The following is a 27,604-nucleotide window of genomic DNA, read 5'->3' as shown; positions in this document are numbered from 1 at the left end:
TAGTCACAGTTTAGTAACAGTTTTCCAGCTATGGACAAGAGTCTGAATCGTCACTGCATCAGCTGTTGACCTATGAAACTGCTGTACAGACAGAAAGACAGTGTGGATGCACTGGGCTGTTCCTCCTTGGCTCTGTGAGGGTTAACGTCACACAGGCTGCGCCGCTGGAGGAGCCTGAGTGAAATCAGCCCCTGCAGGATCCCGTTCACAGCAGTCACAGGCGCCGGCCACAATGCGAGCAGGTACAGCGGAGAGAGACACAGACAGAGAGAGCCACCACGGATACTCTCAGCAGTCTTTTACTTGTTGATCCACCTCAGGAAGTGGTTCACGGATTAGACTGGACATTTTGATGTCTGAGTAAAATTATTTTCAACATGTCGGTGCGCAGCTCATGATGTCTCCATCAGCTCCCAACAGAGAGCTGAAGACCCGCAAAGGAAGAACAAGTTTTGATGTGTTTGGTCGTGAAATGTTGCTGGTGTCGGTCCATGAGGTGAATCCTGATTCAAGGCAGACACGTATGTATACATTTATTTCTCTAGAAAGCTTCATGAGCTTTTTGCTTTAATTTGGAGATTTTAGATATTTATATGTTTATGTTTGCCTCGACAGAAAATAACTTTACACGTAACAGCACAGTTGCTGGTCTGACATTCGCTGACATTCCGGTCTGAGGGGATGATACAGTGTGTTATAATCAAAGTTGATAATCGGTGTCAGTATTAGTGGAACTTAATTCCACTGTGGAGAACAGTTCAGTGGCACGTTCACGTAACAACAACACAACTACTGGGATGTGAATTGATCGCTGTCCCCCCTCCCACGGAGCTGAGGCGGTTCAGCACCGGGGAGACCGTGGACAGCGACAGCCGCGGGTCTGCGGAGTGACAGCGGGGCGTTTCAGTACCGGACAGCGCTCACAAGTGGAGTCCAGTTTATCATTGGCCGGGCTCTCCACCTCCCCTCAGCGCCACCCTTGTCAGCAAGAAAAGCGGCTGTGCCTCTTAAAGCTGATTAAAATATCTATTTGGTTCTCTGATGAGTGGATAAACCACCTGACATTGCTGCTGTAGGACACCGGCTCCGTCCGTTCAGCAGCATCACAATCAGTCTTTTTCTCTTCTTTGTAGGCGCAGGAAGCGAGGAGGGACCCTGATGCGGTCATCCACAGGACCATGTCTTCTTCTTAACCTGCCAGGCTGCATCTTCCAGTTCTTTCTAGTTGCCGAGTGACTTGAGCCAAGATGATCAAAGCAGGGTCTCGGTTAGCCACCTCGCTGCCTCCGGATACCATGGACATCATCCGGTGCAAGACCATCTCCCGCCGTGTGAGACTCAACGTCGGCGGGCTCCTCCACGAAGTCCTGTGGAGGACGCTGGACAGGCTGCCCCGCACACGGCTGGGCAAACTGAGGGACTGCAACACCCACGACTCTATCATGGAGATCTGCGACGACTACAGCTTGGATAACAACGAGTACTTTTTCGACAGACACCCCGGCGCCTTCACCTCCATCCTGAACTTCTACCGTACAGGGAAGTTGCACATGATGGAGGAGATGTGCGCTCTGTCCTTCAGCCAAGAGCTGGACTTCTGGGGCATCGACGAGATCTACCTGGAGTCCTGCTGCCAGGCCAGGTACCACCAGAAGAAAGAGCAGATGAACGAGGAGCTGAAAAGAGAGGCCGAGAACATGCGGGACAGGGAAGGAGAGGAGTTTACTACCACGTGTTGTTCCGAGAAGAGGAAGAAACTCTGGGACCTCCTGGAGAAGCCAAGCTCATCATTTGCTGCTAAGGTAACTAAACTAAACTTTATTGATCAGATATAATAGTGTGTGATCCAAGTGCTCTCTCTGAAAGTTCAACATCCAGAGAAAGCACAGATCTGTTGGTCAGACTGGTTGTCATCTGATGTAAGACTTTATCTCAACCTGAACTGGCGCCTTTCATTACTTTCAGATGCAGGAGTGCAAAAGAAAGAATGAGGGCAATATGTTGTCTGTTGGATTGAATGTTATGACTTTGTAAAACTCATTTTTCTCTCTGATCAATAACCACTAACAGAGCTGGGTGCTTGTTTTCCCAGCAAACCATTTAAAATTAACTTCTTTCTCAGTGCTGTTTTTAGGTGAAAATAAGACAACCTTTATAGTCTGCTTTAATTGGTTTCAGTCAGATACCTCCCACACCGGCCTCTTGGGGTAATTACTGGGTGTCTGTTTTTCAGTGGCAACAAAGAGGATGAAAAGTCTCATCACTTACTGTCAGAGTTTTAATATATGCCAGGATGGTAAGAGGCCCTCCTGTGCAAAATAGGTATTTTTAGACCCTCCTCCTCCTTCTTCTCCTTCGTCTTTTCCACAGTCGCCCCTCTGACTTCATTAGCTCCCCCTTCCTCATTTCCAGTCCAGTATTCAATCATGCAGCTCATTAACAGGCTCGTAGCTCACAGTCCAGGAGCAAGAGGACTTACTTCACTTTGCTGGATCAATGAGTATTAACAACATTTTTTTAAATGACCCAAGGATGTGACTGGCTCAACATGAAATAAGTGACATCCTGAAGTTCAACACATTGTTTAATTTTTCTTATTTAGCTCTCTAGCCTCGAGTCATAATTCCAAAAATGGCTGGAGTTTGTTAAGAAGAATTGGCATGCAAAGTCCTCCAGAAAGAAAAGATATCACTGTTAAATCATTACTCAAAGAAATTTCAAACACCTCCTTGAACAGGGACCCCTGCATAATTTATGTGACTCATCTATTCAAAGAACCTGCTCTATCTCTGACCTTGAATTACTGAGGCTCTTAATTATTTCTTTTCTTAAATATTCAATCACATTGCTTGAAGACATGCTTCGTAATGATGCAGCATTCAGTTGCTGTCAGGCACGAAAGGAACAAGCACTAATAAGAATAAAAAAAAAAAAACTTGAAAATGAGAGCAGCTGACAGACAGAAATGACATGACTTCAAACAAATGTCTGTCTTTACTTTCCAAACAGATTAAATGCATCATTTCACTGAGCAGGTCCATCTATATCTGCTGGACACTGAAAATAACATTATTATGCAGCTTATAAATGGAAGCCAGTTACACAGACTTTGTAAACAGATTATGATGTTATTGTTATTATTTCTAATTTTAATTCCTAACACTGTAATCCATGCTTGAATGCCATTCTTTACTTTGCTGCTCTGTTTTAAAAGTACTGTAGTGGGAAAACATGTGCTGCTGCTGTTCACTGAGTTATAAGAAAAAAACAGAATCAGGAGCGTGTCCAAATATTAATAGTTTCCTTATGTAACAGTGTTTACATTGCACATTCATAACAGGCTCACACGGTCTACAGCACACAATCAACGAGGTACAATACCTTCCACTACGCTTCGTTAGAACATTTTTGAAAAACTCTTCATCAAACTTCTTCACAAGCTAAGTTTCCATGTCATAGAGTGCCTCGAGGTTCTTTACATTCATTACTGTACATTTTAGCCCTCCGTGTCTGTGCTCCATTGTAGCTATGCCATTCACTTTGAATTAATTTACACAGTCCAACAGAGTTGGAAATAGGAGTGTCCTGCGATCACTCTAGCACGCAAACTCTTCCTCCACAGCTAAACATAGGAGCTGTGTACACAGAGCACAGTGTATACAGTAAAGGGGCCCCAGAAGCCTTTAAATGTGACAACAGGCAGGGGGAAGTGGCCGGTGTTTGACAAATAGGTTCATTTCCTTGTGGTTTAGTTTTCCATATGAGACACTGAACAGTAAAAACGTCAAGCTGAGGTTAAATGCAGCCATTAAATGCAGTCTTGTTTCTGAAGCTTAATTGAAGAGTTGCATCAGTGAGATGACTTGATCCCAAACACACATTCTGCCTCATTTATTTTTCAGCGCTGATAAAATTTTTATTGCACATTAATAACGCTTGACTTAATGCCAGAGAGAGAAGGTGTGATCCAGAATATCTATGACTCCAGATGTCTTCGTCCTGGGCCCTCTGGAGTTATAGCACCCCATCCCAAACACACATAAGGAACCAGCACTTATTCACAGAGAAAGAATTTTTCATATCAATGCGGCAGTGAAGGACACAATATGTGCAGCGATCCTTTTACTACCGTTGTCAAATAGTTTTACAACCATTTGAGCTACATTTTTAATCATGGGTGTGTCTTAAACAAGAGCAAAACCTGCAGGGTATCTTTCCATCAATAAAAAATAAGAGCTTGTTGATACAGGATGCTGTGTTCCTAATGTCATCATGTTTACAGGAGCTTTGCATGTTGCTCAGATGACTTACATCAGGGTTTTGTCCTCAGACACAGTTTTCTCCGTCAGGTTTCTGTGAGTGATGATGTCACTCAAAATATTGTAGCATGGCATTGACAGTATGGCTCCTATAATAAATAATGAAATTGGTTTGATTAGTTGTGTCAATAATTAGTAACTTCTGGGGATGAAATGGGTCTGATTGGTAAGTTCATGACCTAATGCAGAGGAAAATGGATAACATCAGCATTTATTGCAGTCAAACTTGTCCAATGTCTCTTTACTGAGATGACGATGAAGATGCTGGCCGAAGTTTGTGGCCACAAACTTATCAATCATGCCCTGTTATCAGACATTGGATATGTTTGTTGATCATAATAAATACCTACAAAAATAAACAGGATCAGCTACCGGGGTTGAGGATTTGAGACCCGTACAGAGCTTTTTCACCAGAATTGGAGCTATAAAGTCTGACACTTATTTCTCTTGCTTCAGCAGAGGCTATTTGAACTAATTGCATGGAAAGTTCTCTTCCCAGTGAGCCAGAGACAGCCATGACTAGAGGCAGTAAACTGCACTTCTTACCGCACATCAGATATGCCCGATTGACTTCACTGTAAGCACTTTGCTTTGTTTGTGAAGTCTGAGATCACTCTGTGTGCCTGTGCTGTGCCTCTGTGAGTTTTGTTACCTGCTGTACAGTCACCCTGTTCGGCCTGGCACTCGCCTTTTCTGTAAGAATGGGAGGAAATCGATGGCAAAGGCATTAAGATGTAAGGCAAGCTGGGTTGTGTGAGGACACACCCTGACCGGCCATTTGAGAGGACATGTGACTTCCAAAGGAAGCCTGCTGATAGCTCGGCAGTCAGTCATGCTAACCTCCAGTGGTGTGTGACTGGGAGTGCAGCAGAGAAGTGGTGGAACAGTCACGATGATTTTATTGTCTCTGTTTTTATTTTCAGCAGTGTCTCAGAGAATTGCAGTGCAGAGAGGTTCCTCTGCTTCTCTCTTATTGTGTGTAGCAGCCATGCTTGGGTCTCCAACAGGGTGCATTTTATGAGTTGTTTTCAAGGGGTTGTTGCTGGGTGACAGCAACTCTTCCGTTGTGCTTAGGTGAGCTCTGAATAGCCATAAATCAATGGCACACTGTTTCCCAGCTGCCAGACTGATTGCAGAGCCACATATCGCCAAATGGGCTAACACAGAATCACAAAGATTGTTTGGCAAATTGACAGAGAAACAAAGTCTGTCTGTTTCTGTTTATCCTCCTTTGTGTTCTCTGCTCTCATTATTCAAATCCAAGTAACCCTAATCAGAATGTAAGCACTCATTATTGTACAAATTCTAATTAAAGATAGAAATAACTCTATAAATATATTTGTTTTAGTTGACGATCACAGAAAGTCCTAACCTAGCTTTTACAGCTCTCAGAGTAACACAAATTTACTATGCAAACACTCAAAATACATAACTTTGTTCTTTAGCCATCTGGTGTTTGTAAAACCTGCAAACACTGCCGTCTTTTCTCTGTACATTGATGCCTTTTTCCACAGATTACAGTGTTTTAAAAGCCAACTTATTCCTTGTTCTTCACTTTAAAGCTCCTTGTGTGATGGCAAGCACACTGTAATGAAGCTGTGCGCTAAACTGAGAGAGACATTAGCATTATTGATTTAAAACATGCCTTTGATGCTGTTTGAAACACATGAATGGAAATTCAGTTTGGGAAGTAACACGTCCCCTCAGAGTGGCTGCTAATCTATAGAAAAAAGCTGCCCATCTGTGAGCTGCTGAGATGAGGATTAAAATGTTTGTGTGGCGGTCAGAGTGTGTTCCATATGCATCTTATCTGCTAAGCCTAAATTATTTATCATAGACTCTAAAGACTTGGGTTTCAAGCCAGACTTGTATGTTGCAGTTACACTAAAGCTTAGATGAAGTTTCTGCTTTAAACTACGGTATGTTACTTTAAGTTGAGATCTTGAATTAATTTGTGCCCTTCACCGACAAGGACGTTTTACCTACTTTGGTTTCCTCAGAAATTACAACAGAAGAGAGCAGGATTCAGTTCCTGCAGTATATAAACCTCTTTCATTGATAGAGGTGCTGTGTTACCAGCATGGACATGCTGCTCAATTGGCCTGGCAGCCGCGGTCTCCCCTTTCTGGACCTCGTTTATGTTTGACTGAATATGTGACCACACAGGTGACCTATTGCACAGGCTGGCTATACATTGTCCCATGTCACTTGGGTGTTTGTATAGTGGCTCACAGATTTATCTCAAGAGATTGACTGATGAAAACACCATTTTGAAGGACAATGAATATTCACATTTACATATAAATAAATATACTTAGTGAAATAAAGAAATTTTTTATTTCAGTTGTATTGTGTGCATAGTTAAGATCTTGTTTGTATCTTACGTATGAGAAATCATAGATGTTGCATGAAACGGTTTGGGCCAAGATTTTATTCAGGTGCAGGCTTGATTAAGCGTGGCAGCAGGCCATAAGTGGCCCCTGGGCCAGCAGTTTTAGATCACTGCTCTGTATGAAGCACAGTAATTAAGATATCTAACAAACAGAAGCAAAACATACAACACAATTACACACCAACATTGTTATTCATGTCTAAATTAGGCCTTGAAATGTTTTGTGGGCTGACTGTTATGTACATTGTACGAAAGGCTAGCTAACCCTGTCCTACAATGACAGAATTAGTCTTGCTGCCATGGCCTAAGTATGTGTGTTTAGCAACCAGTAGCAGAGATGCTGACATGTTAAAAGGAAGCTGGATTTTTGTGGGATGTGTGAGGTCACAAGATAATGCATCTTTCCTATGGCTTGGCTCAGCTCACAGTGGTTTGCACTAAACACATGTGTGGAACCAACAGACACAGGTGTAATGAAGGTTTGACAGCAGTGTGGGTGAATTGATAAAAAAAAAAAATAAAAATAAAAAATAATATTGGTTTGTTTTTAATATTGGGTTGTGATACACAAACAAACAGATGGTTTTGTGTCCTAAACCACATGAGCAAATACAATCAGATGATGCAGGGGGCTTTAGCTACAGCTACTCGAGGACACTACACACAGCACCGAATTTACATTGAATGAAGCATGCACTCACCTTGATAAAGGTGTGGCCCACTGCCATGCTTAACTCTACAAGTCCAGACGCCTTGCTTCAATCTTCTCTATGTATGATGACCTGGATGACTGAGAATCTTCATCAACATCTTAAAAAGATGCTCTCAAACTGATGAAGTATTTTTCATGCGTGTGAAAAGTTAAATGCTGTGGTCAGCTGTTTCTAGCTGTAAAGCTGTAAAAACCTATTGTACACAACATCTGATGAGCACTGGGAAGCATTGGGTGTTAAAGATATTTTCAGTGTGAGATATTTCCCTCTACAGTTAGCAGCAAGTTTGCTAATACGTTGTACTTTTTTGCACATTTAACTGTGCATAGGCCAAATGCTGGCATTGTGATGTCAGCTGACAAATAATGAATCCATCTTAGCATAGAAGGAAATGATGGCTCTACTTCACGTATATGGTTTCAGGAAAAAGTAGCCGTCTGAAACCTTTCATTGCCGGTTTCCACAGAGAGGTGATCTAGTATTAGCTTATCACACAAGCCAGCTGGGGTAACACAGCATGACACACACGCACATACACACACACACGATATCTCTTTTTGACAGACCTACACAAACCACGCTTTATTTTTAGTACAATACCTTATCAGACTCATCTTATATTCTTCACACTCTGATGCGACTGGAGGTGGGAGGTCCTCACAGATGTTGACATTTAAAAGGTGAGAGGTCAACAGTGCAGGGAAGCAGGTCTGACTACTTTGCTGCAGAACTTCATTCATTATTCAGGCAGGCTTGTCAGCGAGAGAACATTACTCAAGGAGAAGTAGAGTGGTGTGGCGCCTAGTGGTCACCCACTGAGTAAAGCCGAACTTTCCAGAGAGTTAGACATTAGAACCCAAAGCCGCTGCGTGCTGAAACTTCCTCCTAAGCTACAGTTGCACGGCACGCCAAAGTTTCCATCACTCTGACAGTAAACGAAGACTGAAAAGGTCACTTTGCAGAAGTACTGACAGCCATGACTAAGACTCTTCTGTCAGTACAATACATTTTCTGACAGCAGAGAATTTTTTTATTGACCCCTGAGCCATCACAGATTCTTCTTTACACTGTCTGACTTCTGCCTCAACTCAAGTGCTACATGGGTTTCACCTTGTTTGTCATCAGCTGGTGACGGTGGAACAAAAAGACGGCTCCTGCATTTTTAACTATTGTCTTTCAACATGTACACCTCATCCTGTGTCACTGTGAGCAAATAGTAAAGAAATGCAGGCAGTTCAGAACTTCCGCCTTTTGTTTGGCTTGTGTACAAGCGCTCAACTGACTTCTAGTCTTTGCTTCTTCTGACTGTTGAACAAAAAGCTTTTTTTTACTGGCTGAGCAAAGAGAATACAGCAAAATGTACTGTAATTACTATCCCAGTGACGGTTGACTGATGAGAAGGATGTGTCTGTTTTGAGTAATGGTTGCCTTCTGCAGGCATCCTATTTGAGATGAGGCCTGTCACATGATACAGAGGGGGCAGATAAGGTTCAGCACACATATTCAAATCAGCTTCCCCCTTCTAGGTTCATTAGATTGTTGTCGTTCATCCCTGTAACACCGAGATGTACTCTGTTAAAAGAAAGTAAAACGTGCAATGTCAGTGTGTTGTTTTTATGGTAATACAGACTGTAAGTGCAAGTTTTATTTTAACACTGTCAGAGCCAAACTGCAGCTAACATACATTTACAACACTTGAATTAAAATGCAGCAGTGGTATCTGTAGATCCTCTGTAGGAAGGAGTAAATCCACGTGTGGACTGCTGCTCACAGCAGCTTCCAGACTGAGAAACAGTAATTAACTGAACTTGATACAGAACCCAACACCTGAAAGCTCCATGGACGAACAGTCAACAACAGGGTTCAATTAACACAAGATCACCTCCAGTCTCTCAGTGTGAGGCAGCGCCTCTGCCATGCTAGACAGGATGAATTAAAGAAAGCATCAGGTTACAGATGTGGAGAGCATATCATCTTGTGTCATTTTGATAGATGCCTTTGACACATTTAGACATGAATGTACTGTAAACACATTTGATGTGTTATTTGTGTAAAGAGAAAGCTGCACATGTTGTGTGCCTGAGATAAAATGCATGAAGGAGATGCCCACGTCTCACTCCACAGATTCTGATCTTTAGCAAACACGGGAGCCACGTTTAAATCCCGTCATCTGCTGTTCTCGTTTTACAGCTCGCATTCAGAGCGAGACTAAAGCTTTAGATCCAGCTGTGTGATTGGATTTGAAAATGCAGAACACAAAGGATCCTCTGCATGCAGCGTGAGCAGGTTGAGTTTATCAATCCCCCACATGGAGCCTGTGATGATGCGTGGTTTCTGAGGCAGGTCTCTGTGCTGTTTAAAGGGATAATGTAACTCTTCAGTTCAGGTTGGTTTGAGTGGGGGGAGGCAAGAGGTTTTTCCAGTGACCTTCTCTTTAACAACTGCCACAGATTAAGCCAGGGCTGAGAGATTAGAACTGTGCTTTCTTTTGGTTGTCGATCTTCTCACCTCTCTGCTTACCTGTGCGCACTTGAAAGGAGCAGTTGTTGCATTAGTAGTCGGTCTGTGTGTGTTACCAGAACTGAGGTGTTCTACTAAAGAGAGAAACTGTCACAGGGAGTTCAGTTCGATTTCTGGATCAATGCGCCCTCCTACACTCTTTAATTCTTATGGAACTGAATAACTCACTCAAACACAGGCAATCAATGATGACAGACAGACTGCCATCTGCTGGGGTGTGTGTGTTTCTTCATGATTTTTTTGAATAAAAAAGCATGAACTCCAACATAACAAACTGTGGTATTTCAACAGCTTCCATCCCCAGAGGAGTCGTGTTTTTTCTCCCAGTGGTGTTTACACAAAGACATTTAGAAGGACAATGCAGACGAGATGCAGTTGTTAATATTATGCAGGGTGTTGCTCATCTTAATGAGGCACAGCCTGGGAGGAGTGATGAAGCCACCTTTGTGTGACATCCAGCACAGCCCCACCAGATTTTCTACCTTAACGCGGTAATGGCACTCCGATCCCAAGGGGCTTCTATAAATAAATGCCCTGTCATACACACACATACACACAAACGCACATGCATGCACTAAGTTGCACACTTTGTGTCTGGCTTTCTTTCTCAGTTATTTTGCCACCTATTCTCACTGTGAAACACGCACACACTCACAGATCTTTATATAGACACACTCATGTGGCAGCTAATTCAGCTGATTGTTTGTGACGGCTAGAACCTTTTTCTGCATCCGACTGTTCTGCAGTCATCTAATTTCCCATCAGCAGACGCTTTGTTTTGAACTCAGCAGACGTGTTCTTTCATACACAGGGAGGGAGTGTGAGTGAGAAACAGAGGTTTAGTGCAAGATGGACTGGCACTTAACTGATTGGTGTGATAGCATCGTGTCTGCAGAGACAGAAAGTGGTCAGAAGGCACACGGCGCTCCACAGTACGAGTTGCATCTCAGAGCTTAATCTATATATGTAAAGGCAAAAAACAAATATTTTTTAAGTTTATTCATGGACATGTGGGACATGTTTGTTTTAAAATAAACCAAATGCTCAATTTTCTAAGTTGCCTAGGTTACAGCTAGTTAGTTGGTCAGTCTTGTGTCAATCATCAAAAAAAGTAAACACATCTCTTGTTTCTTATTCTTTTTTTTGAACTATTATATTTGGTGACTGAACAGTGACTGAACACAGACCAGGACCAGCACCAGCACTCTGCCTCTTATTCTTTCCACATGAGCTTTGAACTTGTGTGCAGGTAAAACCTGTGAAAATACCACTGGTCAATGTTACTCGGACTACAAAAAGAAACCAGTTCTTGTTCTTAATTAAATAAAGTTGGGCCAATGGTATGCTTATCAAAGTAAAAGCTTGTTTGTGCTTGTTGCCTAATGGTGCTGCTGTAATTGGTGTGTAATGGTTGTTTTAGTTGCACTTGATTGGACAAATCAAATTGACTTTAGAAGACTTTTTTTCAACAAAGTCCCACTTAAGTACCGAAGAACAGATAATGAGAGGTTACAGATGCTCAGAGGTATGACTGCCTGCTCACTGTGCACTAATGAAGAATCACCCATTGCATTGAGGTGCACTGCATACTGTGTAACCTGCAGTGTGTGGATTTATAATCCTTCTCCGAGCCCAAATGAGAGAGTTAGACATGACATGAGGAAAAGTAAAGTTTTTCTGGGTCAAATATGGTGAGGAATTGTAGCTGATTCTGCTTCTATTTAAAAACAGTATATAATGACACACTTTCCTGTCTGAGGGTGCGTTTGGCTTCTGCTGCCAATCAGCAATGCTGCAGCGATGAAGAGAGACATTTATGTGATGAGGGAGCAAAAGTCAGTTTAAAGTATGTAAAATCTAAAGTGAGGTTATGGTATATGGTATATAATAGTTATATGGTTATGTGAGAGAGGATCAAAGGGCACCTCCCTGTGGTGTTTGTATGATAATATTGATGGTAATTATGTGAGACTCCCGCAGTGTGCTGACTGAGGAGGAACGAATGTTAATTTGTTGTAATTACATCCAAGAAAAGTGCTTTGGGTAGCAGAGCACGAGCCATGCGAGCCTCGGGAGGATCACCTTAGTGGTACATGACTCTGTTTGCTAGGATGACACGACAGAGGATGTCCTCTGGGAGCATCTGAAAGCAGTACACCTTCTCAGGTAGCTCAACTGAAACCCTTTAGCCACTCAGCACATTGAGTGACATGCATTATTTTCTCATTAAAAAGATCACAGAAAGGTCCATCCGAATTTAAATGCTATCGTTAGCATACACATTACACCACAAGAACCAGTGAGGCTGATAGTCAGTGCAGAGTAGGTGGAATGTGTGAGTTTCAGTCAGTATCCCACTAATCTCCAGGCAGCAGTCCCAGGAGTCTCTGTGTTCTACAGTCTGCTGCCAGAGCCTCAGCCTACTCGCTGCTCTCATTTCTCCTTCCTCCACCTACCAGACACCAGCCACAAGCACATGTCACCTTACCTCTGTCTGGTGTTAGATATAGGCTGCAGTGATACTGTACGTAAAAGCAGGATGGCCTTAAAGTGGGTCAAAAGGAGAGAAAAGTAGGTCAGAGGTAGAAGGTTAGTATTCTATGGAAGGCTAGCTGTCTTTATATTCCTATATGAATGTCATTGTTCTATTGCTTGTGTATGTATGTAATGTCCTTCCTTAAAGGCTAATCAAGATTACTGACATGGGTCACAGTCACACAACATGTATCTTAGGCTGTTGGTTTAAGCTCATAATTGTTGGGAAATTCATCATCTGGCCTCCTCATTCGGCGTGTGACGTCAATCCACCTCAGGCTGATCCATCTCCCAGGAGAAGAGAAGCTGAGAGTGGATGGGTCTGGTGTAAACTGAGCGGCATGATGTAAATTGAAAGGGTTAGTGATCTGTGGGAAACCTGACTCCCTTGTCGTTACATTAACACATTTGTGGCTCCAGATGCAGCTCTCTGAGGACAGAAACACAGACTCAACTGGGACAGAATGGGAAGTCTCACAGTGTGAGTGTCCCAAAGAAAAGGCGCACAAAGAACTGATGGATGGATTTACATCCTAACTGAACACTTGACTGCAATGTTGGTCAAGGCTCATGTACTCATGCAGCATAATGACAAATTTGTAACTATATAGATTCTTCGGATTGAACATGAGCACACAGAAAGCCCCTGCATACCCCTGCATTCACCCTGCCTTCCATTTGCAGCTTTGAGTTGCCAGCTTGGGTCTCATGTTTAACAAAGCAAAACAAACCAGTGGACGGTCCCTGTAACTGTCACACCACTGACTTTGAGCCACATGTGAGCTTCTTTATGCATGAGCAGTTCCTCAGATGGCCACTTGGGGCTGGCTCTAAAGGAGGGTTAAAACTGCCAACGGTACAGTAGAAATGAGCAGGTTTATAGCCTGGCACAATACTTTTTTTGATCTATTTGTCAACTGAGCATCAGTGCTTCTCCTTAGAAATTTTGTGGGTGAGGTCATAAAAGCATCTGTCTCAGGTCATCTAGCTGCTCAGAAAACACTTTAGTGGCCACAATGTGTTAAAAAGATGTATCTCCCACTCAGTTTTCTTTCAAAACTCAGCCCTCATTAACTGTATAGACAAGACTACTTTGTGTTTTCCTTGTAATTGTAGCAACAGAGACGTTATCTTGTTATGCCTTTATGTAACACTTGTCTGGTCAGTCCAGTTGGTCTGCAGCAGGACGAAGCTTTAAAGAAATGAGATGAGAAGACTGCTTGTTAGAGCCTCCTCATCAACCCTCTCCCGAGATCAAAATCAGTATTAGATGGAAATCCCAGGGGCTATCCCATGGCAACCTTGGCTCTGTGCAGGATAATGCCAACAACAGTGTTGCCAAATCTCTCAGGATTTGCTCTCTAATCTTGGTGTGATCTCACACTTTCTGAGTCTAATGCCAAAAACTGATTACAGGAAGTGCCCTCAGTTCCTGCTACTGAAACATGCTCACCGTCAACACAGTGTAGAAATTTTTGGTCTGGTAAGAAGATTTGGAAAACAGACTTCAACCAAAGCCAATGCAACATTAAAATAAAGATTTATTACTTATAATGGGAAATAGCTACACTACAGCATAGGCTCTGTATGGGAGTTAGTGCAGGGAACAGATGAGACAGTTAAGGTCAAGTAGGAAGAAAACAAGGAGCACTGAAAGGGAAGGAAGAGTGTATAGTATGTCTATACTTGTTTCTTTAAAGGGATTGGAGTGAATTAATCAATTGTGGAATAACAGCAGGAAAACAAAGGGAGAATAAAAGAATAATGTGGGAAAATGCTGCTGCGATGTGGCTTCTTATAGATCTGTAAGTTCACACAGCCTTTCTTAATCACTATCCTAGGAAAGTGTGACTCTTACTGAACCCTGTTTTTCACTCACACCCCTTGGTGCTATTAAAGTGTGGGGTCGTGTCAGCAGGATTTCAGAGGGGAAGAAGGTGGCTCTGTCTGTTAAAGCCGGAAGCCCCACAGCCTCTCTTGAACCGCTGGTGGGCAGGACACCAGCTGTACTAGCAGCAGCAGCCGCTGCCGAAGAACCAGATTAGTGATGGGAGGGATAACAGCTGCAAATTAAAACAGCTCCCTGATTGATTTCTTTCATAAAGTGAAGCACTGTGACTGTGTCTGTTGAACGGACATTAAGGTGCTGTTTACTCTAACCCTGAAATACGGTTTGATTGGTGGCAGCTTCTGTGTGTGGTGAGAAGCTGGAGGTGAGGTCATATCAGGTTAACTTAAGTAGGTGGTAAAGGGGGTAAAACAGATCCAAAAATGTTGACTGGAGGAGAGCATGGCGAGGGTCAGGAAGGCTTGCTCAGTGTGTTTTTTAATCGGGGGTCAGAATCTCCATGTATGGCAGCAATTGGCTGAACCGGCATGCTTGACTGTCGGCCAGTTTACAGCAGGCTGGATGGATATAGGCAGCGTGTGGAGCATCACCCACTAGTCTGACGTGTGTTTAGTCTTTTATTCAGTAAGTGCAGCTCTCTTGTTGAGTGGGAAACTAAAGTAGGGACTTATAATTGAGACAACATTGTGGTTTTTTTTTAAATAATGATTTTGTCTGGCATGGTTGGATTACTCACATCTGAGAAATGTCTGAGCTCTAATATCCTGAGGATGGCTGCAGATTTAATTTATAGTTTTGTTCCACTTGCAAATCATTGTCACTGCCCCCTTTTTATACACATTGCAGACTGGAAAACAGCTGACTCTGTCAGTTGCTTACTGCCATTTCTCATTCTGTTGAAGGTGAAATTAACCTGGACAATCACACACTTACAGTGTGAACTTGTGTCTCAATAAGATGTGTTTGCACACAAAGTCTGTGGTATTGCAGAAATGGATTTCAGAGTAAAATATTATTAATGTTAGAGCAAAATACATCTTGGAAGCCTCAGTTACTATGAGTCCTTTTACTTTTTCGTATTGTAATTAAGGGTCTGTGCTTTTTATCCCTCATTGCTTACTGAGCAGCACCACACTGAAGCCCTCTGACACTGTTAACTATTTTTCCAGAGCTGTACTCAGGACCCTGTCTGGTGACAGCACGTGTAATTGTGTACATGCAAAGTCGGTATAGGTTTTGTTCTTGCTGATGCCATCATTTTCTCCAGACGTGTGTGTGTCTCTGTGTGTGTGTGTGTGCGTGTGTCATTATTTTCTAGGCTGTCAGAAAATAGTGAAAACATTCCCTGTTTTCAACCTTTGCATTAGGAGAAGAGAGCAGCTACATGCCGATTGTATTATTGTTAATACACAAATTGTATTGCAGTATTATAGTGTGTCAGTATTTAATTATAAACTACTACTACTATTAATAATAATAAATGAGCATCCTGTCATCAAAAAAAAAGGATGACAGTCTATGTGGAGATATGACATAGATTAAATAGTCGTTACTTAGAGCTTTCTCAGATTTCTATGACTTCCATAAATCTCGAGTGCCAACCTGGCTGCTTAAAGCTTCCTGAAATCACCGCTTTGTTACCAGAAATATGTCAGTCACTGATGGAAAATCGCTCACATGTCCTCTCTGTTATCCAAATTATAAAAAACGCTTGTTAGTTACCATGGAAACCATCAGCTGAGCTGTATGCCAAGTTGTGGCAGTTTCCCCATGAGGAGCTCTAAATACACACTGTCAGCTATATAATGTATGCATATAATTGTTAATGTATATACAGTATCAGAGGAAAAGCAGTGTGTTTTTTCTCGCATTGTTGTACAGTCATTAATCCTTCCGCCTTGTGCGTTGATGGACCTAAAATGCTGCTGCATGTGATCGTCTGTGTGCAAATCCTGGCCCAGTCAGTCGCAGAGACTGCCTGTCTTTGTTTGTACCCACCATATGTTGTGACAGACAGCTGGACACACTCCTCTGTCTCATTACAATCTCTGTCCACTCTAATTACAGCATGACTGAAAAGCTGCATGCTGTAAATCGCCCATTCTCACGTTTCATTGTAAACACAAACACACAATGTTAAGTTGTTGGATGTAAGTATAGTCTGCTCCTGGTCCTTCATCTGCCTCCACTGAAAGGCTCCATCACAAAGTCAGTTGTAATGAGGGGTTTTATTTTTGTTTCTCAGACCTCTAAGCTCAGAATGAATGTTCATTTTAAAGGTTAGATCCCTCTAAACTGTTCTCATGGTAAATGTCAGCAGATGCTCAGTTTCTTTCTTTCTTTCTTTCTTTCTTTCTTTCATTCTTTGTTTCTTTCTTTCTTTCTTTCTTTCTTTCTTTCTTTCTTTCTTTCTTTCTTTCTTTCTTTCTTTCTTTCTTTCTTTCTTTCTCATTTCAGTGGGGTTTTTAAGAAAATAGGTCAGTCCTAAAGTTCCTTTTCTGCGTTGTTACCTTAGGGCTCCTTAGTGCCTGTACATCTCTGCTGCATATATTATACACCATACACTGTGCTTCGAACATCCTCCTTTCTTTGCCTACTCTCTACATTATGTATCTCTCACCTCATTGTACCGTTGAGGGTGAGTGGCTGTGGCCTCCAGAGAACAAGACAGCTGGACAGAAAAGAGCAGGGCCGGCAGACATTTAGTGGTCTGATGCTGATGTGGGAGACACAGTGTGTGAACAGATAGACACACAGCCGAGGTCGACGGTTTTCCTTGGTCTGCCCTTCCATTCCTACTGAATCATTGACGAGAATATGCTGAATGGCCAACAGCAGGTGCTTCTCTTCCACAGAATGAAAAATAGATGATTTTATGTCACATTTAACATATGTGCGTAACATGAATATTCTTAGATTTAATTTGCAGTGTGTTAACCTGATAAAATATTAAAATAATTCACGCCCACAGCTGATCACACCTGCAAGGAGTAAGACTATGAGGGAATAAAATGATGATTTTAGTGAATATCTAGTGAGTGTTATATTGTTTAAGCCATTTTAACACGTGAACTTAGATACAGACTTCACATGATCCAGAGCTAACCTTTAACAAATGCAGCAGGAGACTGTCAGTGTTAGACACCCTCAGGGGACACGCTCTTTTGGTAAGGTGAGTGTTAGCACCTCAGCAGAGCAGGAAGAGGAGAAGTCAACAGTAATGAAGTTTAAAGGTTCATATTTAAAATTGCATGTTTTTGAGCGTATTGAAAATATCAACAACACAACAGAATCGACATCATAAACTCACCCACTGTACATTCTCTGGAGAATTGTTTGCAGTATTCACCTCAATCAGACATTACACAGACTTTGTTTCCTGAGACCAAGTTTCCTTGACCTCTTAGTCAGTTGTTTCCTGAGTCCAACCTGACGTTTGTGTCCCGTTTGAAGAATTTTGCTTAAGGTGTTTCTGAGATATCTTCATCAAGAGAATACTGTGGAAATCTGGAAAGCGTACTCCCTCCGGCCAGAACTGTCGCCTGCGAGAATGCATTTTTAGGAAAAATCTGCAAAGCTTACATAAAGTTTGGATATTTAGTGGTGAGTCAGCTGGATGATGATTGTCTCCATGGGGGTGGGGGGGGGTGCTTTTAACAGAAGAGCCATTTCCATTTCTGTGCATTCTGTTGTCTCGTCACAGATTTCCATATGAAGCTGACAAAGTCAAATAGAGCACAGCACATGTGCCATCTGGCTTTACTACTAGGTGTTTGCTAATCATCCATCACTTAAACAGAAATATTGTCCTACCCAGACAAAGAAGGTTATAAAACACACCCAGAGAGCGAAAGAATAGGGAAAAGGTACAGGAGGAAATAGATTTTGCCGGGCATCCAGCAGCGCTGCACGTTCTATAATTGCAACTTGGTGATTTTGTTGTCATGGCTACACTGAGCGGTGGGCCTGGCATGCTGGGAACAGTTAAGATAATTTTAGTTTTGATGCATTAGGAGTTTCACAGGTACACACAGAGAGGTGAAATGTGACAGACAGAGTTTCTCTGTGGTGACTAAAATGACTTTGTCACTAGGCTGTGAAGGAACAGGCCTTTTGTAAAGGGCTACCTCCCAAATGACAGTTAATTAAATGTCAGCACTACCCTGGCAGATTAAAGGAATAGTTTTTTATTATTATTTCTTGCTGAGAGTTTGGCGAACTGAATCACCCTAATGACTGTGTAGTAAATATGGGTATAAATATTATCTTAACTTACTGTTAAGAATAAAAACTATGGGAAGCAGTGATCTAAATGGGACAACATTCACCTTCTGGGACCTCTAAAGCTTAAAAAAGAATGCATACTGTCTCATTTGTTTAATCCCCAAGAAATCATTACACACATGAGAAACATGAGACTAAACCTTCCTACCTAAACTAAGAAATAGAACCTGTTTTTCAAAACCCATCCTCTAAATTAAACAGTGCCGTTTCATGTTATTACATGTAAGCCTCAGACTTCCCTGTCTTGAATGTCCATCACTGAAACTGATGCATCATATAGGATTATGGCCAATGACCAGGCCTCCTCCTGTTTCAGTGGTGCTCACTGTAAGCAGCCCCAGGTAACTCTCTCCACTCTCCACTGACACCCAATCGTGTCACAGGAACCCAGTGACATCTGCTCTTTATGGTAAACACTGACCAGCACCAATACACCTCTGAGGGAGGTCACTGGAGACAGGTAAATTAGTGAATGCTGTCAGCAGACACCAGAGCAGTAAAGGCATCTTATCAGCCCGTGTCCACTGCTTGGCATGGACTTGTATCAAGCTTCAGGTCTGAGGCAAAACCATGTGATGAGTCTCAGCACCCTGTAGTCATGGAGATGGGAGGGAAATAAATACAGCAGCAGAGCCTGTGTGGAGTGGACAGACATCCCCCTTCTGTAGAATGGTGTAAAGATGTCTAATGTTACTGTGCTAAAAGCTTTCACTGGGAGTCAGGCGATTATTTGCTTTCATTCATCCTCAGAAAAATCACTTTCCCTGACAAGGGTCATCAATTTCCTTTGCTGGTATAATCTCCTGACCTTCAGCTCTTAATCTGACTTTAACTGTGGGATTGTGTCCTGCCATACAATATATTTTGGTTTAGAGCCTATTAGCATAAATTGAACATCTTCCAGCTCTTCTGCCAGATCTGCCTGAATGGCTGCATTGTAAAGTCGGCCATTGTTAAGAAAAATACAATTTAACATATATTTAGCATGTTTACATTTTACTTTTGTTTTTGTTATTTTGTTTTTATAAACCCAGGCTGTTGTGTCTCGTGCTTCTTGTTCGCCTGCCTGCCTGTCTCTGGATGTTGATTACCTTCTCTAATTACAATTAGACTTGTCTTAACTTGACTGGCATATTCATTACAACAAACCCCGGTAACGCTCCCAACCAGCAGCTACTTATCCTCTTGTGTAATTAACATCACCACACCCCTAATAAAAGAGGAAAACGAACCCACATCTGTCTTGTTGTGCATTATGCTGCCAAATGGTCCATTTTCACAGAGCTGGTAGTGATTCAGCTTGATGCATTCTGTTCTTCGCCTGCCAACACTGCTGCCAGTTTCAGAGTGAGCAAAGACCATAGCAACAAGAGACAGCTGGAGCTCCAGCATGCAAAAAATAAGTATCGAGAACAAAGCCAGATTTGAGTACTTGTCATTTTCAGCTGGGTGTGCGTTGATGTGTCTTTCTTCACTGAGTGGAGATGTTAGTATGCTGTGAGGCGTGAGACGTGTCAGTGCAAACGCCCACTGTCTTCCAGATCTTAGATACGTAGATACCACACTTATTCCACCAGTGCAGGCTTAGTCATGTACCTGTGTTTTATGTTTCTGCTGCCTGGGGTAAAGCCTGAGCTCACACCCAGGGTTACCACAGCGGGTTTACTCAGACAGGCTGTTTAGAAGATCTGCTGTCTCCCAAACTGTGAGCAGATAGCACACAGTTCATTAGAGGTTCTGCTCATTTCACCTTATCTGGCACATGTGGAATAGCTGCAGACAACTCTGATCTTTTCTGTGTGTATTTATAAATACAGCAACTCTAAACTGACACTTCAAACTGGCAACAGCAGATTCTTACAAGAAGCTTTAAATTCATATGAGGCAGATTCACAGTGTTGTTTATTCTTTTTCATACAGTACAGAAACAAAAAGTCCACACAACAATTTATATTCAGTGAGACGCTCATGGATCAAGTCAATTTCTCCTAAAAAACATTGCATCCCTTGACAAAACCTGAAGCTTTTTATCATTTGCATCAAAGAGACAGTTCTTCTCCTTTTGTCTGTTGCAGGTAGTTCATAGTCATATGACCATTTGACCTACATCCTTCCCCTCTGATGTATTATTCTATCCTGCCCTCAACTTTTTTAGACAGAGGTCACTGTTATGTTTCTGTTGTTTGTGTCTGATGCACTATTACCAGACTGCCACAGCATTGAAATCCTTCAACAACCAACCTGTGTTATAATAAGCTGAGGGATTTTCTAGGGGGACCGTCAAACTCTTGTATTTCCAGATGTTGGTAGACAGGGCGGACATGTTGTATGTAAATATGTGTGCATGGTAGCTTACTAAGAGCCATCCATGTGTTTCTAGTTACAAAGTGCTTTTTGAAAATTGACTTCCCACCTCGCTCGAAGCACCTTTTCATCTAAATAATTTTGCTAATTTCTAAATTCTCTTGCACAAACAGAACATAGAGACCATCTGTTGTGAAGATGTAGTGTCATGAATTTTTTCCTGTAAACCAGAAAACACAGATGCTCCAGATGCTTCAGAGTCAGGGTTTTCTGTCCCAGGCAAAAGGCCATTGGCATAGACACAGGTGTTTTATCGAGGGGACTGACACTCAGGGTGACTACCAGCAGCCACAGGGAGTGAATCTCTCTCTGCACTCTTGGTTTGTCCTCATTTGTCACTGTGCCACCTCTGTGTTTTTCCCGTGGTCAGACCTTTTTGTCTGTCATACATGCCCCGACAAATTCAGCGTCCTTAGTAAAGTATAGTGGACACTGCTGCCAACCAAGAGCACGAATGCACTGAAGTCAAATCAAACTATTTCAAAGACAAGCACACACAGTTTTGTTACCATTTACATTACATTTTACACATAAATACTGTAAGATATTCCTATAGTGATATGTGGAATCATTAAGGCTCATATAGACTGATGAAAACCATACATCAGTGCACACAGATTTAACGGGTTGTGTCTGTGTGCCTCATCATTTTATCACCACCTTCACACTTTTGAAAGGACACATCCTGTGAGTAGCCGCAAGCTCAGTAATCCATCTCCCTGTCTTCTCCTCAGTGCACCGTACAGGATCGGCACAGGCTTCCTGCTACAGGCTTAAAGGTGGGACAGAAAAGGTTGCTAGGCAAGGTGAAGCGAGGCAGCTGAGGTAGAGGGCACATCTGTGCGGGACGCAGGAGGTCTTGTCAATTTGGGAAATGCTTAATGTCATTGCCTATCTGGTTCAGAAACAGATGGGAAAGTTAGACTTGGGGCACTTATGTAATTAAAAACCGCTCATTGGTTTTCACTATTGTGATTTAAATTGCCTAATAACAGACTTTTTCATTGCAGACATTTTGTCTTGTAATATTAAATAAGTGGCTCACTGCCATGACTTATTGGAAAGTAATAATATGTAAAATAATGAATTACAACAGTTGACCTCTCAGTGACTGGTGTCTCCTGAGAATCAATGCTCTTCTGCTCACTCTAAAAAAAACCTTGCAGTATTTGCTAAATGTTCTGTTGAATCAAATGTGCTTGGCCCCATGCCATCATTCAGGTAACGATCTAATGTAAGTCTGTTCTGCTGTTTTTGTTGTGCAGAAACAATTGAAAACACATCAGTGGGTCATTGTAAAATTAGTGACATGAACACTTTATCCTGCTACTGATCAACTGCTTACTTATGCACCACATCTACAGCTGAAAACAGTCCCCATGAGAAGCATCATTTCCCCATGTCAACAAATGTTATACTAAAAACAGCACAGCTCAGTAATTCATTGAGGACTTTTCCAAGAACGTGATTGTAACTCTGGGGAGGAAGTGTTTATAGCTGCAACAGGTATCTATTTTCTCTGTTGAGGAGAGGATTCAGCACTCTGTTTGCTGCCGGTGTAATTTCATCCATCTTTTTCACTGAAGCTTCTAATAAAAAAAAAAAAAAAAAACACCGTGCCAGTATCCCCACAGAGGGAATTACTGCAGAATCACAACAGCCTCTGTAGGAGGAAGGTCAGCCGAGAGCACAGAAAACATTTATTGGCAAGTCAAAGAAGTAGCACAATAAGAGGATTAGAGATCTTGCACTTAACATGCCCACAGAAAATAAAAGGAGTGAGTCACTGCGTGACATAATCCGTCCATTGATTCAACTCATGTGCTGAAAAGGGTAAATCCAGTTAGGATGAGATTGGACAATAAGTGAATCAGCATTTCACACATGATGACGCAGGGGAAAACCCTAAAAATCAGAGAGAAAGTCTTTTATTTAGTGATTACAGTGATACCATCTTTACTCACACCCATGTATGTATTTTTTTAATCCACACACACACCTCCATCTTTATTATACTCATGTCACACATCAGCTTCTGAGCTTCACAAAATACAGATATTTACATTGGTATTAGCTTTGTTGCTTATTTTATTGACTTTATCACACAGCACTGAATGGATTATATCCTTTAAAATGAGTGGTAACTTATGTAAGAATCAAGTCTGCCTACAGCCTGCCTGGCACTGGATTGTTAGGATGAATCAAACCACAAAAAGACCAACAATTTTTCTATGTCATTTTTGGGGACTGAACAGAACTTACAGCAAAAAAGTAAGATGTCAGATGAAACATACAGTTGGAAAATATAGAAATGCTTTTTGGAAATGAGCCTACATTGCATAACTGTAAAACCTCCAGTCCTGATGGGACACTCTGACAACCCTCCTGGCCGGTGTAACACTCTCCTTCCTGTCAATTCCTCCCTCGATCAAGCATGAAGCTGAACTAACCTTGTGTGGTGAAAGCGGTGTGAAAACTAGGCTATGTCTCTTGCTCTGCAGTCCGTCACGGCCCAGTGAAGGACCACTCAGTACACACCTTTTCCGGGACAGGATGGCTTGCACTTCAGGAGGATATTAAATATTTAGTCTCCTGTCTCTTCTGTCTGTGAGGAAGGAAGTTTTGGGGCTAATTACTGAGCTGGGGATCAAGATCTGTGTGTGTATTACACATGTGTTTTTGTGTATGTCAGAGATGAGTGTGTCATGGTTGTGCAAAAGCACCAGCAATCTTGATCAGGTTGATCCTCCGTTTATGCAAACAGGAAGTGGAACAGGCTGTCCCCATGACCTGCTTGTCATTAAGAGCTAATGAGGTAACACAATCCTAGCTATCACCATCTTTAACAGTGTCTCCTGCTGCAGAGTTAAATATATTCACATGCAAAATGCAATTTATGTCTTCAATTTCTACACCTGGGAAGACTCACAAGTTTCAGTAGCACAGCACAGGCTGGGCTTGCCTCATTCACTCTGTGTTACAGATTTGTCAGTGTGCTGAGTGTCCTTAGCAGACACTTCTTTCTCTCTCTCTGCCCATGTCTATCTGTATCTCTGTAGTGAGATCCAGATCCCTATAATCTCCTCTTTGACTGACCCCTGTTGGCTGGTGGTGGTAGGTGAGTAAAAGAGAGAATTTGAGAGCAGGTGGAGCTGATCATCCTTCAGGTGTTCTCTTTACACAACGTGCCTAGGTTGAGTTCAGCACCGTCTTTTGTCCCCAGCCTGACTCATTAACTGCACTCCAGCCTAGTCAGTGTGAGGAGATAGATAAGCATTGATCTGATGAGTGCTGTTGCCACTGGGCTGCCCGTTTTAGAACAGACTCTGTAGCCAATCCAGCTCTTATTTTGATAAATTAATGCTCACACTGTGCGCTTTTCTTTTCCTACATTTCCATACAGTAAAGTTTTCATATAAACATGGAGGGCTGCGTTAATGTTTCACATTGACTTCAGTTGTTTTATTCTCTTGAGTGTGATTATTCAGTAGAAAGAAATCTACCTCTAGTGGGTCGTATTTGAGAGTTTTCATCCATCATTAGGTGTCTCCAGGGATCCAGACCAGGAGGCGGGCTATTTCAGGGAATGCTCTGACAGAGTTTAATTTTTTTTGTTTTTTTCTTTGAGTGCCCTTTAACTCCCTCTTAAACCTGAGCTGTTTGGCTGCTAAAGTTGTTAGACCTTCTTCCTCTTGTCCTCTCTTACCTCCCCGTGCAGCAGGGTTTCTCCCTGCTTTTAGTCCCTCTCTTTTCAAAGGCCAAGGTAGGTGTACAAGCAGTCACCTGTCAAGATTAATTAAAGCTTATGGAGCCTGATTGGTGCCAGGGAATAATCCTGCTCGCCAGTCGCCTGGGACACAGCCTCCACAGTGACCTTGTGTTGGATTTCACACTGACTCTCGGACAGGAATAATAGGTGTGGCACATCTACACAGCCACAACTGTGGAGCCTTTTAATCCCCAGCACTATGACTAGACCCTATTATGCTCAGCAGATTATATCATTAGTAGGTAGCTCAACCCTTTAGTAGTATTTCCGTTAGGCTTACAGGTGGTGCATGGTGTGCTTTGTAAAACAGGTCATTTTCTTGTAGCTCTTGGCACTGATGGATTGTGACATGGACTGTGCAACAGTGACAGTGTATCAATGCAATCACAAGCAGTCTCTTCTCTTTCAGTGTCTAATCTGACAATAGTCTAATCTGCCACAGAGATCACATTAGCTCTGACCCTGTTTTTTATATGAAAGAGAGAAAGTAAAAGAGGCCATGAACCAGTATCATTATGAGATATTTCAGTAGTTATTAAACCATCCTGGTATCATCTACGCTGAATGACTCTCATACCAAGTCATGCTGTTAGGCTAATATGCATTTTATTTTTCACTTTATCTTTAACCCATTTAGCCTCTGATTTAACATAACATTTATACATAATGACGCATTTCCTTTCCTCTGTTTTTCTCTAGATCTTGGCAATTGTCTCCATCCTCTTCATTGTGCTATCCACCATTGCCTTGTCTCTGAACACCCTTCCAGAGCTGCAAGACACAGATGAGTTTGGTCAATCCACAGATAACCCACAACTGGCCCATGTGGAGGCTGTGTGCATCGCCTGGTTCACCATGGAGTATCTGCTTCGCTTTCTTTCCTCACCCAACAAATGGAAGTTCTTTAAGGGTCCTCTGAATGTTATTGACTTGTTGGCTATATTGCCCTATTATGTCACCATCTTTCTGACAGAGTCCAACAAGAGCGTGCTGCAATTTCAGAACGTCCGCCGCGTGGTTCAGATTTTCCGGATCATGCGGATCTTGCGTATCTTGAAGCTGGCCCGTCACTCCACAGGGCTTCAGTCTTTGGGTTTCACCCTGAGGAGGAGCTACAATGAACTGGGCCTGCTCATCCTCTTCTTGGCCATGGGCATCATGATTTTCTCCAGTCTAGTGTTCTTCGCTGAGAAAGATGAAGAAGACACTAAGTTTAAAAGCATCCCAGCTTCTTTCTGGTGGGCTACCATCACTATGACCACAGTAGGTTATGGAGATATATACCCCAAAACTCTGCTGGGAAAGATAGTTGGGGGTTTGTGCTGCATTGCAGGAGTGCTGGTGATCGCCTTACCTATCCCCATCATTGTGAACAACTTCTCAGAGTTCTACAAAGAGCAAAAGAGGCAGGAGAAAGCCATCAAAAGAAGAGAGGCTCTGGAGAGGGCTAAGAGAAATGGCAGCATTGTCTCTATGAACATGAAAGATGCATTTGGCCGCAGCGTGGAGCTCATGGATGTCATGGTGCAAAAAACGGATGACAAACAGGAGAAAGTGCAAGATAATCATGTGTCTCCTTTTCAGCAGAGAGGAACCCCCAAACTAAAGTCACAGACCAGCCACGACAGCCCCACCAAGACGCTAGAATCAAGCTACCAAGAGCAGGCCAAGCCCTCCAGCAGCCCTCAGCATCTCAGCGCACAGAAGCTGGAGGAGATGTATAACAACATGGCTAAGACCCAGTCACAACCTGACCTTATTAGCAAAGACAAGGGGCCACAGTCCAAAATAGTTCGACAGAGAGCTGAGTTTGAGATGGGAAGCATCCCTGCTGAAGCCATCTCAAGCACAGTGGAGGCAGTGACTGACATGAAGAGCATCTCCAGCATTGACAGCTTCATCAGCTGCGCCACCGACTTTGCTGAGAGCTCTCGTTTCTCCCACAGCCCTGTCAGCAGCATGCCAGGGAGGGTTAGCACCAACCCCAGTCTGGAGCCCACTTTGGAAACTGAAAATGAAGGATCCCAGGGCACCACTACCCCCCTGACAAGTTCCAGGCCAAGCCCGTACTCTAACAGCCCCAAAGGCAGGCGCTTTAACAACCCACTCAAAAGCCGCTCACTCAAGGTCAACTTCAGAGACGGAGAGGATTCAGGAACAGGAGTCCTGTCAGACAGCTCGTCAGTGCAGAGCCCAGAGGTGTCCGTTTACACAACTGCCAGCAGCGGGACACCTAGCAAGAGCCCAGAGAATTTACGGCCCGGCCTCTTCACATTCCACGATTCATCTATCAACAAATTCATTGATGCTGACACAGATGAAGAGGAGCACCTGCATGATGGTTCGGGTGCCAACCCAACTCGAAGACTCCTGGAGAAAGCCAGTCCCAAGTCTGTCCATCACTCTAGCTTTCAGCAGGGTCCCAACCACATGGAGGGCCTCCAAGGGAAGCTGGGGAATAGCACACTGCCAATACAGGGGCAGGAAAACCATGTGGCTCAGGAACTACAGCCACTTAAGGAAGAAAAGAGTCGCTCTAACTCTTAAAGAAGCAGACAGGAGGAGGAAGAGGAGCAGGAGGAGAGGTAATAAGAAGAAGCACAGTGAACTTCCCGACAATATGAAAGGCACTGAGGACACTTGCATTTGAAGACTTGCAATATAGACTTGTGGACAATGCTCTCGAACTTGTTCCCTCTCCTGCATAAATTTATTCAGCAGGAAGTTTTAACAATGGCAAAGAAAGCGGTCTGATGATTTTTATAATTTATATTTCAACCCAGATTATCACGATTACAGCCTAGATATAATACATATATAGTATAGTATAATTTTTATAAAAAAAAACTTAACTTTTCT

General features: G+C 42.6%; 1 protein-coding gene across 1 annotated transcript; it reads left to right on the top strand.

The window, feature by feature from the left end:
* Positions 1-388: 388 nt before the first annotated feature.
* LOC114436128 (potassium voltage-gated channel subfamily B member 1-like) lies at positions 389-27,592 on the top strand. The gene is made up of 3 exons (XM_028406233.1): positions 389-521; positions 1,134-1,802; positions 25,445-27,592. The coding sequence occupies exons 2-3, from the start codon at positions 1,248-1,250 to the stop codon at positions 27,290-27,292; spliced, it is 2,403 nt and encodes an 800-aa protein (XP_028262034.1). The 5' UTR covers positions 389-521; positions 1,134-1,247; the 3' UTR covers positions 27,293-27,592.
* The last annotated feature ends 12 nt before the right edge of the window (positions 27,593-27,604 follow it).

This window comes from Parambassis ranga, chromosome 5 (genome assembly GCF_900634625.1).
Source record: "Parambassis ranga chromosome 5, fParRan2.1, whole genome shotgun sequence".
Lineage (NCBI taxonomy): Eukaryota > Metazoa > Chordata > Actinopteri > Ambassidae > Parambassis > Parambassis ranga.
Note: the sequence above shows the minus strand (reverse complement) of the source record. Positions and strands in the feature narration are given on the sequence as shown.